This window comes from Physella acuta, unplaced genomic scaffold (genome assembly GCF_028476545.2).
Source record: "Physella acuta isolate Inbredline_101_S28 unplaced genomic scaffold, ASM2847654v3 ptg000290l, whole genome shotgun sequence".
In the NCBI taxonomy this organism is placed as follows: Eukaryota; Metazoa; Mollusca; class Gastropoda; family Physidae; genus Physella; species Physella acuta.
Window position 1 is genome coordinate 367,787 of NW_026731809.1, and position 18,647 is coordinate 386,433.

General features: G+C 34.2%; 1 protein-coding gene across 1 annotated transcript; it reads left to right on the forward strand.

Annotated features, from left to right (window-relative positions):
- Positions 1–7,298: 7,298 nt before the first annotated feature.
- Positions 7,299–15,150, forward strand: LOC131939699 (neprilysin-1-like). Its single transcript, XM_059298160.1, has 14 exons — positions 7,299–7,440; positions 8,034–8,114; positions 8,703–8,908; positions 9,964–10,149; positions 10,287–10,373; positions 11,127–11,272; positions 11,394–11,487; positions 13,329–13,457; positions 13,652–13,750; positions 13,952–14,029; positions 14,302–14,405; positions 14,603–14,661; positions 14,789–14,840; positions 15,066–15,150. Exons 1-14 carry the CDS (start codon positions 7,299–7,301, stop codon positions 15,148–15,150), a joined length of 1,548 nt encoding a protein of 515 aa, XP_059154143.1.
- The last annotated feature ends 3,497 nt before the right edge of the window (positions 15,151–18,647 follow it).

Genomic DNA, 18,647 nt, shown 5'->3' on the forward strand with positions numbered 1-18,647 from the left:
GGAGAAATACAACCGGCGCTAGGTTGATAGTGTTGTCTTTTTCTCTAAACCGAAACCAAACCAAAATCACCAAATTACCTTAAAATTTAACCTGAAACGAAAAATGTTATTGAAAACGGATTTTTATAAAAAAATCGGCATTTTAACCTGATTTACACGTAGTTACTACAAAAGTCGCATTTTAGAGTTTCTTACAAGCGCCTTTACAGTACATGGGGAGAGTTGGGTGCGAAGCTCCCCCCCCCCTCCCCCACCCCTCATCCTGAAATAAGTCTACCGGCGTATTCAACGAAATAGTATTTATATAGAAAATATACTTTTATCGGTGTTCGCCCCCTCCCCAGAAAATTAAGTCCACACACACCCCTAAAAATTTCAAGTCTCCACCCCCCCCCCCCCCACACACACACACCTCCCTGTCCGGAAAAAGTCTACAAGAAACACTGGTCGCTTTTGTAGATCATAGATAGACCCTACTTCTATAATATAGACCCGTTTCTCACTTTTTGCCGCTAAACCTCAATCATGAAAGACTGTGATTGACGCAAAACGTAATCAGCACACAATATGGACGGACAAAGCCGAATGAGGAGAAGCCGACCAAGATAGGGCCTACGGCAAAATCATATGTAAACACAATGATGAGCCTAAATTTATTTCATAATAATTTTCCACCGTGTATTTAACAAAATACATTATCTTACAGTATTTTAACTTATTATTGTTATAAACCTTAATGCTTTTGAAGTTTACGAATACACTACCGAAAAAATTACCGAGCAAATTAATAAAAAACCAAAATTTTACAATTAATTATTAACTATTAAACGAAAATATTTCTTAGAATATTTTTGTAACTTTTATTCTGTGACTTTTTCTGTATTTTTTTTCCTGTGACTTTTTTTCGTTCACTGTGTATTTTACACCAAAGTGGGCCGCCAAGGTAGTTTGATTAAAATACAACACATTGACCAAGACTCGTTTAGACAAACAATGCGGTTTGGTGAGGTGGGGTGGAGTTATGATACAGTGGAATCAAACAAAATAAAAAACCGCTGTAAGATGATTCTTCAACATATATAAAATGCTTCGCAGCCCCCCTCCCCCCACCTGAAATCTATTTCTACACACTGGATTGGTAAATAATGTAGCAACGACTGAAATGTATCATCTGTGTGTGAATGTGTATGAAGGCGGTGAGAATGGGTGGAATTCGGGGTTGGGTATTTCATATAGTTAATGTGAGGGAAAACGTTACCTATTATTTCCTTTGAAGCCAGTATGATTTCAACAATAAAAAACTCGTTTAGATTGTACATTCTCATAGCAAAGCAACCTGCTTGGTAAAAGAAATTTACAATGCGCTGATTGTGACATGACCTAAAATATAACTATTTTTTGTTTTACATTTCATATTTATATCAATTATGAACTAGAATCGTAAAAAAAAATACTCCACCCCACTTCAACCCCGTCTTATTTCTTCGCCATAGAAGGGCCACCACTTTATTTTTATTTTAAAAAATACACATTGACCTAGCCACTTTTGTAACTACGTTGCGGTCTGCTGTTAGGATTAGGGGAGGGGGGCTGGAGAGGGATGATCAATTCGAATCTAATACAATTCAAACCACTTTTAGTTGATAGTATAACGAATCCTAAATTCACATATTTGAAGGGTTAATAGTATACCCACGAAACGCATTTAGAATTTTGTTTAAATGTCATTTCTATTAGTTTTTAGTGTGTGTGAGTTTGCATTGAGCAATTCATGGAGTGTATGCGAGGACATCTTTACCGATTATTGATTTTAAAGCGTAATACGTGAAATTAGTACATCTGATAGTTTTGGTTTCTGGATACATTTCGTGGCCATTTATTTCAAGAGGATAGTGTGGTCAGTATTACTCTCAGCCGCCTTGTTTTTAGAAACAACCAGCAACATTTTGAAATGTTTTCCACTTCCTTTTGGTAAGTAAAGCTTTAAATACATTTTTTTTAAATTATAGTAGCATGTGTATTATAGGTGATAGTAAGAATCGGTCCTTTATATTGCTTATAATAACATACTAAATTTTAAATTATAACCCTATGATGTTAACCTTTCAAAGCCAACCCACCCCCATTTTGCACATATTGCGATAAACGTCCAAACCATCATCGCTCTCCACCCCACCCCCCCCCCCCCCTCTAAGGGGATATGCTCCTTACAAAAATCACCAAATTCCAGGTTTTTCGTCATGATGGGTTTCTTGTACTTTTGGATACTTTGACCATTTAAAAAAAAAATAATACACTTAATGAAAAAAAGTGTGTTTAAAATACAATTTTTCTTACCCTATTAATTGCACATTTTGAAAAGAAATGTAGTTCGATATTGTAAAATCCAATAAGAGTTTGGTGGATAATATAGGCACTAATGATACTTTTCTCCATACAATTTATTGAGCACATGGTAATACCTGTTTATACGTCAGAAGTTATTTTCTTTTACAAAGGGGTGTATACATTTTGTCATATCTATGCGTGGTTAGGTAATGAGATTACAGATTTCCTATATAATTTATTTTTATTATTAAAGGAACAGATGCGTTACTACAATACCACCCGTTCTCTTTCTTGAATCAAACGTTACACTTTTAACCCCGAGCACATAAGACTTTTTTTAATGCGGTGGAGAAGACGGGGGAGTGCAATATCCTCATTGAAACCGAACGAAAAATAATTCACCGAGATATTGACCTTGAATGACGTTGCGGCATTCGGGTATACTTTTTCCTCTAAAAAAAGGCAGAATAATATTTAAGGTCGCGCTTATTAAGTCACGTTGTAGACTTAATGAGTAAAAGAGGGACGGTTCGATATGTATACCGACCACTCAAACGACGTTTTTTTCTCGCGCAGAAAACGTTAGCGGGCGAGAAGCGGACGACAATGTTAAGAATTTTGAATATCTAGAAATAGATTTTAAAAATATTGTCTAAAATAATCAGTGCCGAGGCCAGGTTATTTAGCGCCCTAGGCAAAACATTTTACAACTCCCATCCCCTCCCCCCCGGAGCGCAAAATTGATATTTCGTCCAGGGTAATGAAATAGCTCGCTGCGCCTTTATATATTAACATGTCTATAGTTTATATAACAGAGTTATTAAATATTACCATTTAATAATGCCTTCATTTTTGCACCCCCCCCCCCATGGATAGAGCCCTATCCATATCTATATATCTTATCAATATTCTCTATGAACTCACAATGACCCGTCTATAAAAACGGGATTATTATTCCGCTGACAAGAAAAAGAGAACGGCGGTCATAGGATGTTAAGATTTTTTAATATATATATATATATATATATATATATATATATATATATATATATATATATATATATATATATATATATATATATATATATTATTACAAATTGCTATGTTTAGATTTTTTATCTTGGTATTATTCAATGCAGTTCAATTATTCAATTAGTCTTACACTGAACTCTGTTACACAATAACATAAGCTGTTGCAGTGTAAGTTTCAATCGATTTCAATCATATCGCACACAGTGGTATACTTCAGACCGTTAATAAGAGGAATGGTGGGGAGGGGAAGGGCGAGTATTATTAGGCTAGATTTTAGCAAACAAAAGCACACGCGAGTGTGGCGTAGTCCGGTTTTTTGAGGTTGGGAGAGCACTGAATACTTGAAAGGGGGCCATATTATTTTACTCTGGTAAATTTATAGCCATATATATATATATATATATATATATATATATATATATATATATATATATATATATATATATATATATATATATATATATATGAAAAATCAAAAACTCGATTTTTTAAAAAGAACAATACACAACATTCGTGATATATCAGCTTCTTTAGATTATAATTGTTTTAAAAAAACATGAAACAAAATTTGTTTTTGCTAATTGAGTCTCGCTAATTACCTGTGATTCCGCAGGTATGTCTCGCATTTTCTTCTCGCAGATTACCACCTCGCCATTTTGCTTTCCGCGTCTCGCAATTTCCCATCACCCCTTCTAATTATGTGGTTTCTTAGAATTTATTTATTAAATATATTAAACCTTTTAATGTATTAGACATACGGAAATAATCTAATACAGTTAAGTTTATAATAAGTACACACTACTACGTGACTTTCCAGTACCCCCACGCATACTCATTGCATTACGTGCACAAATCACTCCTACCCAGACCATTACCTACAACTTAAGTACACACATTCTTCTCCCTGTTTCACCAAACACGCCCAGTCACATAGAAAACAATTCAGGTCAATGTAGCAAAGACAAATGCGCAATCGGAAAAATGCGCAAACAAAAAACATACCAATACACTTTAATTTTGTCATATTTCGTGAAAATATATATATATATATATATATATATATATATATATATATATATATATATATATATATATATATATATATATATATATATATATATATATAATTCTCTTCATGGGGACCATGCGAGACACCACGTAAATGCACGTCGTTACTTCCCAGCTCTCTAGGCATATCGCTACCACCCTCAACCCCCACCTGTCTGGTGAGCTATGGTTCACGACGAATGTCTACAATGGTAGAGCCAGGTCGAATTAGTGACTGCTATTAGGGACAGAAAATTTAGTATTTAAAGGATTTGAAACTATGGGGAGGTAACAATTTCTGCTTGATATTTTCATTGTCGTCTGTAAACTATTATCACGGACGGCTGCTTTGGCGGGCCGTTGGGGGGGGGGGTGTAGTGTCGAGTTAACAAATTGTGAATTACTGAAAAGTAGAAAATCAAACAATTAAATAGCGGCGTATGCTACGCTGCGGGTCGGCTCGTATGTTTAATTATGCTACAATGTACATGTGGTAATTCTTTCTAATGTCTATAAATGCTCGATTTAAGGAAACAAAAATGCCCTTGTGCACTTTTTTGTGCGCAGTTTTGTTTTCCATTGCGCTCACTCCCGTTCACAGAATGGGTTAGCTAATGTTTAAACAGACCCACTCATACACAATGTAATACAGGGGACGTAACCCAAATGTTGTTCCACCAGCTTCACCCAGGGCGGACCATGCACACGGCGGACGTTGCTAGAAAAAATTCTGCTGCTGCTGTTGCTGGCGGTGGTTGCCGCCCTTATTGCTGTTGTCATCGTCTTAATCGTGGAGAAAAATAAATCCCCGAGCAGCGCCCAGGTGTCTCCTGCCATAGCGGCGTCAGGTGATTTTTTCTGTCCTCTCATAACGTATGTCGTGCTAATATTGTTTCACAACTAGAGGCATTGGCGGTGTGTCAGGTGATTATTTCTGTCCTCTCATAACGTATGTCGTGCTAATATTGTTTCACAACTAGGGGCATTGGCGGTGTGTCATATATCATTGTGTGTATGAGCATAGTCCCTATTTTGTAGAACAAAATTTTGTCACATTGGTAGATCGTGGGTTATATAAATCGTAAATAAATTAATGGGTTGTTATCGATAGAAATGACATTTAATGTTATATCACGTATAGAGGAAGGGAAAAAATGTCACATTTTTATAAAAAATTATAAAAGTTATAACACTCCATTTTCTGAAACGCGTAGCACGCCATTTACTTAAACGTGTAACACGCCATTTACTTAAACGTGTAACACTCCATTTACTTAAACGTGTAACACGCCATTTACTTAAACGTGTGACATGCCATTTACTTAAACGTGTAACACGCCATTTACTTAAACGTGTAACGCGCCATTTACTTAAACGTGTAACACGCCATTTACTTAAACGTGTAACACGCCATTTACTTAAACGTGTAACACGCAACTTACTTAAACGTGTAACAACTTAGCATGGGTGTGAAACCTAACGTAGATAATGTTGTCAAACAGACCCAGTCATACACAATGTAACACAGGGGACATAATCCAAATGGTGTTGTTTTCCCAGCAATAATTTCTGACAGCATAACCTATTGCTTGTAATCCACAGATATCTGCATGTCTCAAGAATGTGTCAAGACATGTAAGTGCCAATTACATTTTAATTTCCCTGTCAAAAACATCTACACTGCACATTTGTTATTTAAAAACTTCTTGAAGTTCAACATGTTCATTGGCGTTTTCATTAAATGGTTCCTGTATATATATATATATATATATATATATATATATATATATATATATATATATATATATATATATATGTGTGTGTGTGTGTGTGTGTGTGTGTGTGTGTGTGTGTGTGTGTGTGTGTGTGTGTGTGTGTGTGTGTGTGTGTGTGTGTGTGTGTGTGTGTGTATAGGCTATTTAAAACACTTTTAAATCAAACGAGCGAAATTTTAATTTTACAATACACTAAGAATTAACTGTATAACTTATACAGACATAGATAGCTTGCTCGTATTCAAAGTATTGGAAGTATTGTAATCATGCAAAAAACTCGAAATCGAGATTTTCATAAATCTCGCTGTTTTACGCTTCCCTGAGTCGAAAAAACACAGTTTTACAATTGTGTCTGTATGTCTATGTGTGTATGTGGATGTTTGTGTCTTTCTGTCTTTCAACACGATAACTTGCGTACCGTTACAGCTAGGTTGATGAAATGTCATATATAAATATTATATCAAAGTTGTAGTTCTGTATCAATTTTTCTGCAATTTCCGATAACGTCAGTGGAACTTATTCTACTTTTAGTTTTTCAAAAGCCTATAACTTGAGTACTGCTTCAGATAGATAAACGAAATTTCATGTATAATTAAAATATTTAATTCTATGCCTTCTTTATAATTTTGAGCAATTTCCGTTACTAAATAATTTAATCGCTTTGGCTGCTAGCGCGTAGGTCTCAAGTTAGGACCTGTGACTGTAGAAAGTCCCTGAGTCTACCCAGCTCTGATTGGTACCTGACTTATGTTGGGGAAAATAAAGACTGACCACACCATCCCTTTATATGCCGAGGTCAAGAAACATATGACCTCTACTTCAATGGATCTCTAGGTCTAAAAAGCAATGTTTATTGTCATAGCTTGACATAAAAGTTGTATACAAACCAAAACTCTAACATAACCCCGCTTGACATGAACGTTTTATGTAAACCAAAACACTAACTATAACCCCGCTTGACATGAAAGTTGTACGTAAATCAAAACTCTAACCATAACTCCGGTTCACATAGAAGTTTTATCCAAACCAAAACTCTAACCATAACCCCGCTTGACATAAAAGTTGTATGTAAACCAAATTAATTGTCCTCTACCAGCTACTAGTGTGGCCAGCAAAATGGACTTAAAAACTGACCCGTGTGATAACTTCTATCAGTTCTCCTGTGGTCAGTGGCTCAAGGAAAACGTCATCCCAGATGACCAGTCCAGATTCAACATGTTTCGAGTCTTGAAAGATAAAGTGGACATCATTTTAAAAGGTATGAACGTTAAGAGATTCATTCATTTAACGCTGGAAAATGGTCGCTATTGGTCAGTTTCTATCACGTCTAACCCATATTTATATATTATATTGACAAAAAAGCACCTGTAATAGCTGTGATAAACTGCTGTTATAGAGTGAACGTTTTGCTTTGGTTCGTCAATTTTTTCCCCCTTAGAATTTAGAATATCTTTGTAGATCCAGTCATTGAATCTCTTTGTAGATCCAGACATTTTGACACTCGGTACCACCCAGTACCATTGGTAGACGACAAATTTGTATTTCGTGTAGAATATATTCTTATTTTTGTAATCGCTAGATACGATTCGAATGGCAATAATTGTAAAGAAAAGATTGTTGTCCATCGTGACTTATTAATCATCTTTGATAGATCATGACTCTGCTTATTGAACATCTTCTGTTGGAGTCTAAATTGAACATCTTCTTTTGGAGTCTAAATTTAACAGCTGCCATCATGAAGTTTGCCTACAGCTATCCATGCACACAACTATGGAGCAATTCAATCGAGCCTATCCGTGTATACAAAATAACAGTTTAAAAATATCAAACTAAGATGTTATTTCTCTCTAGATTTGTTGGAGCAACCAGATAAGCAAGACATTCCAAGCATTAAGAAAGCCAAGGATTTGTATGCATCATGCATGAACATGGGTAACTACTTCCTTAAATAATTTGTGTGTGTGTGTGTGTTTGTGTGTGCGCGCGCGCGCTCGTAAGTGCGTATGTGCGTGATTACGTGACACTAATTTATAAGTTTATATAACTTAACACTCCATTTTTGCAAATGCAGCAGTAATATATATATATAATTCTCTTCTTGGGGACCCTAGAAAACACCAAGCTGTAAGCGCGCCAAGCAGCCCCCTCTCTTCCTCTCTAGGCATATCGCTACCACCCCCACCCCCACATGGTCTGGTGAGCTGTGGTTCACGCTAAATGTTTACAATCGTAGAGTCGGGTTTAGTGACGGCTATTTAAAATTAGGGGAGGTAACTAAAAGGAGGCTGCTTTCACGGGGGGGGGGGTGGAGGGGTAGGGGGAAAAAGGGGTTTTAGTGTTTTAAAGCAAATATTTTCAGTGGCAGCATTGTTACAGTCGAATTCACAAAGTATGAATTACTGAAAAGTAAAAAATAAAACAACTAAATAGCGGCTCGTAAAATTATAAAACATGAAAGCCCCTCCCTCTGCCGATAAAAATAAAAAGCTGTTTTCTAGCCCAGATTTTTATCTACTTCAGACCAAATCAACAAGCTGGGAGATGGCCCAATCAAGCAATATCTGGCCGACACTTACGGCGGCTGGCCGTTGACAAACAGCTCTTGGGACGAGGGTAGTTTTGATTTGGCCACGACGATTGCTAACCTTCATCGAAACGAGCTCTACATAATAATTACGTTGTACGTCTCCTCAGACAACATGAACTCTTCCAGATACATCATGCAGGTAATTTAACTGTCAGAGTTCATAATTAAAGTTGTATTGTTAACAGGTGACATCATCGAATCGTGTTAACAAATGCAGAAAACGAACGCACAAAAATGGTTTTTAATTAAATCCAAAGTCATTAAAACAAAAACAGCGACAAACCTGTTTTAGCTACACGAATCTATGACCGTGCTAAAAATAAGGCTCCTATATGTCTTACTCCTATATCGCGCAGTAAAATAAAGATCTTATTACAATTTCGAATTTGTCTCAGTCTACAATTCTAAAAAAAATTTCAAAAGGTAAAAAGGCGAAGGTTATTCAATTGATTGACGTGGCTATTTGCGTCACAATGAGGGGAGTGGGAGGGTGGTTGCAGACCGCACCGGGTGACTCGATCCTATAGGGTGACACCAAAACAAAATCTAGTTACCTATAATGTTAATACATCACACATAGGGTTATTTGCTGCTCGAGAGGGTGACACTATCGGGGGTAGGGTGACCCTTATCATTTTAATACATCATACATAGGTTTATTTGTTGGTGGAGTAGGGTGACACCATAGGGTACCGCACCGGGTGTCACCCGACCTAGTGACGCCACTGAACGTGACGTTATAAAATTTGTGACAGCCACTATTCAGTTGCTTTGTTAGTGTATATCTTATACAAATATGTGTTTATTTTGGACTTTTTAAGTTTATAGGTAATTTAGGATTTAAAGGGAGGGGGACAACTACACTAAGGGGGGCGGCGTGGCCTAGCAGTAGAGCGCTAGACTGCTTATCAGAAAGTCTCGATCTTGAATCCGGGTTCAAGTTAGTAGAACTTTTCTGAGTCTACCCAGCTCTAATGGGTACTTAACTCATGCTAGAGACTAAAGCCAGCGTAAAGAGTAAAGCCAGCTGGGTATAGTGCTCACCACACTATCTCTTCATATGCCGCCGTCACAGAAACAGGTGAACACCATCATGTTTGAAAAGGGAACTTTGGTGCTCCCACAGAGGATACAATGTATGTTTTAAAAACTCTCTAATACATCTGTAGATAGTGGAGCTCATTTGTTTTTTAGATAGACCAGCCGTCGTCATTCGGCCTGCCAGGACAGAAGTATTACCTGGTGGAGAGAAACGACACAATGCTAAAAGCTTATGAAGAATTTATTTACGCTGTGGGTCACCTCATGGGATTCGCTAATGCTAGCACTGCAGCTCAGGATATCAAGGATATTGTCGACTTTGAGATTCAGCTGGCAAATGTATGTTGCTTGCTTAATATTTGTATTAACAAGTATAGACTACCTAGATAATACTAACAATTCTATGTTCTATAACGTTTGAAGTTTCAAAGTCTTTAATATTGTCCGTTGATTATTGGGTAAATATTTTCCTGTAGATATCAGTCCCTGATGAACAACGAAGAGACAGCAAAAAATTATACAACCCCATGACGCTGAGAGAAATTATTGGAAACTACAGTCAAGTAAGTGGTAGAGATTCTTTCAGGCATTTCTCCGGGAAAAGTAAGGGTATCCCCCACACTACTCCAAGACAAAACAGACAAAAATGTATGTAGAACATATATATACTTTAAACAAATAATCCCCTGAAAAAACAATGTCTGAAAGAAACCCTCAAACGTGGCTGGTATCAACATTAAACGGGTCTTTCTTACAACTGCATCAACTGCAGTACCCTTTAGTTGAAACAGTAGTGAAAACTGTGTTGTTGTTTGTTGTTCCATGTAACATTGGGTGGATGTCAGGCACACAAGAGAACTCTTACCTTTTGCCTACCTGAACATTGTGACACCTGCTCCTAGTTGAACCTATGTGTTGGCTTGTGAAACATGAGGCAGATTGTTAGTTACAAGATGGATTCTTCTGCTTGAATTTTACTGCATAAACATTGCGGGCACTTTACAATTTGATTGTTTTATAGATGCAACATATAAAGCAAGAAGTCCAAGATTAAACACTATATACAAGATATAGCTACAACACATCACAAAACACATAAAATAAAACACATCAGATAAAACACATCACAAAACACATCAGAACAAACACACAAAACATACAAGAAAAAACACAGCACAAAACACACACATAAGACAAAACACAAAACACATTAAATAAGACACATTTGATAATACACATCATACGATTTATTTTATTATGAGAGATAAATGAAAGATAATAAAAAAAGCCCACGTTTATATTCATATTTTTCTCAGCAATTCAATTGGACAAGTTTTTTCAATCAAATTTTCTCAAGTCCCGAGATCGGCCTTACAGATGTGACTGGTGATGAAATTTTGATCAACTTGTCTCCCTTGTACTATGAGCGTTTATCAAAGGTGCTAGAAGCCACACAAAAAAGGTTGAAATTTAAAATATTCAAAATATTAATCTCAAGATAGAACTGCAATAATATAGTAGATGTTTGAAATTTAAAATAACCACATTCTAAATCTAACGACAATAAAACTTAACTTTTTCAGGACGATAGCTAACTTCCTGATGTGGCGTCTGATCAAGCAACACTTTGAAGCTATGGGAGACAAATATCTGGCTGCAAAGGCTGTGTATGATAAGGCAAGGACACTTCTTCTTCTTCTTCTTCGTTCTTAATTTTTAGTGTTGGAAGGGATCGAGACTTATCTGCCAGAGGGTTGAACTCAAGATTTTTTCTAATTTAACAACCATGAGCTTTTGCCGACTCGACCACGCCTCCATCACAATTAAGGATACGTGCAGAGTTTCTTCAAGGCATCTCTTCGGGGGGGGGGGGCCGAAAAATTTTTACCGCCCCCGAACAAAATGAAATTTATATAACTTATATAGAAAATATATACTTTTAACCGTGTCCACCCCCCCCCCCCCCGAAGAAAGTCTACCGCCCCCCCCCCCCCCCGAAAATTTCAAGTGCCCCCCCCCCTGGAGAAAAAAGTCTGGAAGAAACACTGGATACGTGTCAACTGGTTATGCGCCATTGAGGCCATTGACTCCGATTTCAGCCTGCTTTTCTTTTTGGATTTGGTTCGATAGCCTATGTCCAACCAAGGACAAACTATAAGGCAGCAGTTGTTTGTCCCCAGCTAACGAGCCTCATCTGCCCGAGCGTTCGAACTCGAGACTTTTCGGTTTAGCAACCATGAGCTTTACCGATTTGACCACGCCGACCCCGCAAGGACACTGACATTATGGCCCTACACAATAAAATAAGTTGCTAGACATCAGGGTAGTTTTAAGATAGAGTCAAAATATGAAGACAGTGTTTAGGATCTATTTTTTGACATTTTAGTTATTTCTTTATCTTAAACATATGTGAATCTAGGTTGGATTATGCTTCTGTAGTGTGGAGCGGCAGCTTCATAACTAAGCAGCGCCCTCTTCTATCTTTACAAAAAAGGGCTATAAAACTGGTTACTGGCTTGTCTAGTAGTCTGGATTCTTTTCTTACAACTAAAATACTTCCATTAAATAAAAAGACAATATATACTAAATCAATTTTCTTATATAAAATATTCCACTAACATAAAATTAAATCGTCGTCTTAATTTACCATTCCCATATTCAACTTTTTTTCCAAAAAACATAGCCTACTCTGGTTCTAATTTGTGGAACAATCTTCCTAATAAAATAAAGCTATCTAGATCTAAAAATATATTCAAATCTAAACTAAAGCTAAAATTATTTAATGTCCTAACTGACTCATTGTAACATTTCTCATTCATCTATTATATTCTCTTTTTTATCTCATTTTGTATCATAACTATGTAACATTGTTTCTTTATTCCACATTTTTAGTGCTATGTTATTGAATTGTTTTATTTCTTTAAATGGTTAATTTAATGTGAAAAAAGGCCTTTGTGCCTACAATTGTAACCGTTTTTTTGAATAAATTTGAATACATTTGAATTTGGTGGAAGGTTTTTAAAATCCTTACAAAAAATTAACTAAATGTTTCATTTAAAATCCTAAAACGTGAGTTCAAAATCACATTATGGACTAGATCTATTTATAGTAATCATTTTATTTATCTAGGATTATTTTTCTTATTCCCAAAGTGTTTCATCATATAAATCATAAAATCAGAATTCAACACACTTAAAGACTGACACTGAAATCTACCTGTGTATATTATGTAAATCACATTGCTTTTAATTTGTTTTAGATTTCTAATAATTTATTAGATAATTGATCTGAAATTTTCTTTATTTTTTTTTATTGAATGAAATTATATTTTAGTTTTAAAAGAAAACAACTGATGCCCTCTATGATTTAAAAAAAAAGCAGATTCTAACTCACAGCCGTGCAGGTTTACAGTACACACTTAAAAGTGGACTTAAATAATTTTTATGACCACAAACCTCTTAATGTTATTTTGATTACATACAATATGATTTTAATAACATTTTTTTAACAAACAACAGGTCGTTTATGGCACCACTGCTAGAAAACCAAGGTACAAGATTTGTGGTTCCTACACAACCTCAGTTCTCTCCCTTCCTGTTGGACAACTTTTTATCAAAGACAACTTTGATGTTCAAGCAAAGAATATTGTAAGGACTTTAAAAATTTGAAAGAAAAGTTATTTTAAAGTTAGCTTCTGTTTATAAGTATTGAACTATGTAAAGTTGAAGGCATGGGAACAGATCTTTGAAGGACTTTTGGTATAAATATAGTTCAATAAGCCATGTAAATGTGAACCATAATGTAAACTGATTGACTGTAAAATATTACTTCCCCTGTGCAGGCATCTGATATGATAACACGACTCCAAGCTTCCTTTAATGAACTTCTGGCTTATGTGGACTGGATGGATGAAGACACTAAATTAGTAGCCAAGGAAAAGGTAACTGTTCAAATTTTGTTCTGAGGTTATGTTTCATGTTTTGGCTGATCTTTTAAATAGTTTTTGACAACATTAAATTAAATTAAAATAATTAATAATGAAAACATAATATTTTAGTGTAATTAACAGGTTTTTTCAACATTTAAATTTTAAAGCTACTTAAAAGCTGATTAACAATGTAATTTTTTTTTCTTTTCTTAGAATGCTTTTTTATCACCAAAGATTGGTTATCCTAAGGAGGTCCTCAATAATACTTACCTAGAAGAAGCATATAAAAATGTAAGCATTTAAGATAATTAAATTAATTATATTTGTTAATTTTGAAAAAGTTTTCTTAATTATATGGCTATTACTTTTTTGCTTATTTCTATGTTAAATAATCATGGAAATCTCTTTGTCATGAATTATTATATCAAATTTGCTACAAAATAATTTAACAGTTAAGGCCCCTAAAACCACTCCTGCCATTTTACCTTTTCTTCTAACCTAGTTTTGTGTAGGCTTCATAAAATCCATAATTATGTTCTATTATCAAACATCTCTGTTCACAGCTAACATATGATGTTAAACATTTTTTCAACAATATCCTGATTAACAAAAGAGAAGATTTCTTTGAAAGTTTTCGACAGCTGAGGAAGGAGGTTGATAAAGAAAAGTAAATATTTTGTATTTTTAAATAAAGAATGCTTTGTCACACATGTCCTACATTTTAGATAACTCTAACATATTAACTTGTCTAATTTTTGTGTTGCCTGTTTGGTGTCAAATTTTGTTTAAATCCTGGCCATTTTTGTCTTTTTGAAATGTTTCTTAGTTACTTATAATCCTAAAACCATACATTTTAACAAACAGATGGGCTATAGCACCATCAACGATAAATGCCTACTACAACTCATTAAAAAACCAGATCAGTAAGTTGCTATTTTTTATGTTTTCAAGTAGTATTCCCTTTATTTAATTGTATTTAGAAGCTTCTTTAATAAAAGTTTCCTGTGTGTGTAAATGTGAACAAAATTCTTTGAATTATTCTTCTTGCAGTGTTTCCTGCAGGCATCCTTCAACCACCATTTTTTAGTAAGAATTTTCCAATGTAAGTTACGTGCACTCAACTTGTTTGTATTTGTAACAACAATTTTTTTTAATCAACTGCATCAACAAAGTTTGAGAAATGGGATGTAAAAGACAGTTAAACTTCCCTCTAGTATCAAACTTTAATTCTACTCTTAGTCATCCAAGTTGACTTAATTAGTAAACCAAACAACACCACTTAACTTACTTGTGCATTTAAAGGATAAACAACATTTATTATGTTTAGGGTAGTTTTAGATATCAATGATCTAATTTATGATAACAACTCTTATGAGCTGTTGAAACATTCACATAGCCCTCGCTCAAGTTGATTAAATACATTTAAACTCATTAAATAATCTTTCTGAAACTGACATAAGCTGCACAATTTAAAATAGTATAAAGCAAGAAACATAAACAGTTTAAAAAAACCTCATTACCATAATATGGTTATTGACTGTGAAGCTAAAATAGTCTTTGAGTTTCTAAAAATGTAATTGGTTAATAAAAGAACATATTTTATTGTTCTTCTGATGTCTTTAAATGTTATTTGCTGTTCATTCAAAACTGTACTGCTATCAATGATTTTCAATTCTGTAATTGTGCAAAATAATTTAGATTTAAGGGGGGACCAGTACTTAAAAATCGCATTTTCATTATCTTTTTGCTTATGTATATTTAATAGTCTAATGCAACTCTAACATCCCATCAATTACTTGAACTAATCTACTGTACTCAAAAAATGTGTTGAAATACTTATTTTAGTGTTTATAGATGCCTAGTTTTGATAACATTTTATTTTTTACAAAAATAAGCATTGACACTTTTTGGCCTACTCCAAATTTTCTAAAGAAGAAATATTAAAAACTGTCTTACAGAATACAGTGAAACTTGCACAGTCTTTACAATATAGGTTGTTCTGCAAACTGATAGAAGCTTTTAATGATACCTTTCTTTAAGTTTAAACTCTGTTAATCAAAGTTTATTTTTAGCAATAGCAATATGATTTTTTTTTAAATGAACATTATGAGATGATAACTTTTTCAGTTGTGGTGCAATTTAATGACAAAAGAAGACGCACTTAGCAGAATTAAAGTAGGAGTTCACAGTCCAGGTGAATTCAGGTCAGTGGCCAAAAAATGTCTTTTGATCCTACATAATATTTTCATTTAAGATAACGTTTTCTAACCTCTTTGTAAATTATGTGTAACAGTGGCATAGCGAGGTCGGGTGTCACCCGGTGCGGCACTTAATGGTGTCACCCCCTCAGAGGCGTAGCACCCCTTCCCGGGGACAAACTTTCAAGTTTTCGATTTGCCCCCCCCCCCTCAAACTGTCAATTTGCACCCCCCCCCTTTAAGTTTTTTGATTTCCAGCCCCCCCCCCCCCCTCAAACTTTTTATTTGCACCCCCCCTCAAACTTTCGATTTGCACCCCCCTCAAGTTTTTCTCTATATATTTTGCTATTTTTTTGCCTTGGTGTCACCCCCCTAAATGGTGTCACCCTGTGCGGTCCGCACCCCCGCCCCCCCCCCCCTCGCTACGCCCCTGATGTGTAATGATACGTAAAATTTAATTCAAAAAAATTAAAAATATAAAAAGTTCTTTTCCTTTCACAGAGTTATTGGAAGTGTCCAAAATTCCAAGGAATTTTCTGAAGCATTCAACTGTCCCCTTGGTTCCAACATGAACCCACAGAAGAAATGCTCAGTATGGTAACCTGTTGTTAGCCCTGATATGTTATGTTATAAAAGTGATAACACAGCCTGGTGACGATAACCTCAGCAGTCTTCACTTTTGTCTTAACTCAATTTTAAATTTCATTACAACTCTGATGATGAAACTTCCATAAATCAGACTGAATGTTTACAATATCTGTTCTTTGCCAACTTTAATAAAAACTCTATTGTAAAAACAGATGGCTCTTCTATTCACATCAGATTAGTTTTCTAATACTTTTCAATTTTGCTATAGTTATAAAGAAAAACAAAATGTACTAAACAATCCACATCCATCTCTGTTTGTAAAACTTCAGTCGTTCTATTGAAATCATCCAGACAGCATTTTCACATGTAGAAATGAGTAGGTATTGTGGATCTGAGAAATCCTGTAATCATTTTCCTCTAACATTTTTATGTTATTTTTGTATTTTATTTTATTAAATTATTACACATAACAGAATAGAATTAAGTTATCATTTGTATCAAGACATAAAAACTGTCAAGAATATATATCTTTATATTTTGCTTTATTTTCAATTGATTTATTTATAAGTTGCAAATTTAAGTATTATTGTTTTTTTCTAAATTAACACTTTTTATTTAAGTATTTTATAAAATATACTAGAAAAAAAATTAATATTGTAACCTTTCTGTTGTTGTTCTTTTATTGCTGCTAAATAAAGCACAATTTTTCTTCATTGTATAAAATCCAAAAAGAATTTTTTTTTTGGTTTGTAGAAAACGCTTGAGGAAATGTTAGTGACTATTAAAAACAATTATATTATGTATTCTGCTTTAATAATGTTGCTTGTGAAAACCATATTCGCTGTTATAATAAATATTCTAATTCCTAGATTGATTTTAAGTAGTATTCATTTGATGTTATAATTTATTTTTGTATCAAAATAATTTTTAAAATTTTGGCAGCTTTTATGAAATTGTATGTAGATGATCAGTTTATTGAGTGTTTTGCAAATAATATTTATTGTAATGCTTAAGCTTTTTTACATTTGTAAAAATTATATTATTATTTAAGATCTGCCGGTAAAAGTAATTATTCAGATGTCACATATTTTATGTTAAACAAGGAAAATAAAATAATTTTTCAAAGACTTATTACCATGGAATCTTCAAAAAATTTCAAACAATGAAAAACTCTGCTTTAGGTTACCGTATATCATGTAAACCAATACATTTTTTTATTTTCATAAAAAAACGTTTCCATCATTTCTAATAATCATGTTATAGTATAATGTGTTCATATATCAATTTACTTACTTGTACACAAATGTTAATGTATATATTGAATGTCAGATATTTTTTATAATACTGTAAGTGTTCGATATATCTAAAACAAATTATTCTCTATAATCTAATGGATCGTTAATTATATGAACATAATATAAGTTATTATTTCATATTTTAATGATACAGTTTAGTCTTTGTTTTTATTATGTAATTAATTTTTAAAAATTAATCAAAAAGATCAATTTGGATATCCTTTTGTGCTATTTAAATACCCCAGTACCAGGATTTTATTTTTCTGATTGTTAAAAAAAAACTTTACTCTAGATGACGAATGTTTTGTTGCTTATTTCAAAGGAAACGGTTGGTTGAGGTAAATGTGTGTAGGTATAACTCCTCTGAAATTTCAAGGCATAAGTGGATCTATCCTTATGGGTTTTTCGGGGTAGTGCAAAATATTTATAAATAGGCCTACATATGTTGGGGAGCTAAGCATTTATGTCCCTTCCAACACCCAGTTTTAGCTATAAAAATATGCATTAAATAAAACTGGTAACAATACATTTTGTAAATAAAAATAAAAATCGGGCCTATATGAAAATTACATTTTGTCAAAGGATATTTAAACTTTTGATAGCTTTACTCTTTTTCCAAACTCTTCCTCCATTTTGGTGGAGGGGGTAGGGGTATCTCTCTATATCCGCATCAAATATCTGCCTGTTTGAAAGAACGTTTGTTTGACAGTTTGACACAGTGAGAGGGAGTTCATCTCTATACCCGCATCAAATATCTGCCTGTTTGAAAGAACGTTAGTTTGATAAAGAGAGAGGGGGTTCATCTCTATACCCGCATGTGTTTGACAC

Excerpts from the sequence above, each read along its gene's own strand:
- LOC131939699 (XM_059298160.1), top strand. The coding sequence starts at position 7,299 with ATGGACTTAAAAACTGACCCGTGTGATAACTTCTATCAGTTCTCCTGT. Across the intron at positions 7,441-8,033 it reads AGTGGACATCATTTTAAAAG|ATTTGTTGGAGCAACCAGAT; the intron begins GTATGAACGTTA and ends ATTTCTCTCTAG. Across the intron at positions 14,841-15,065 it reads TTTAGTAAGAATTTTCCAAT|GGTAGTTTTAGATATCAATG; the intron begins GTAAGTTACGTG and ends TATTATGTTTAG.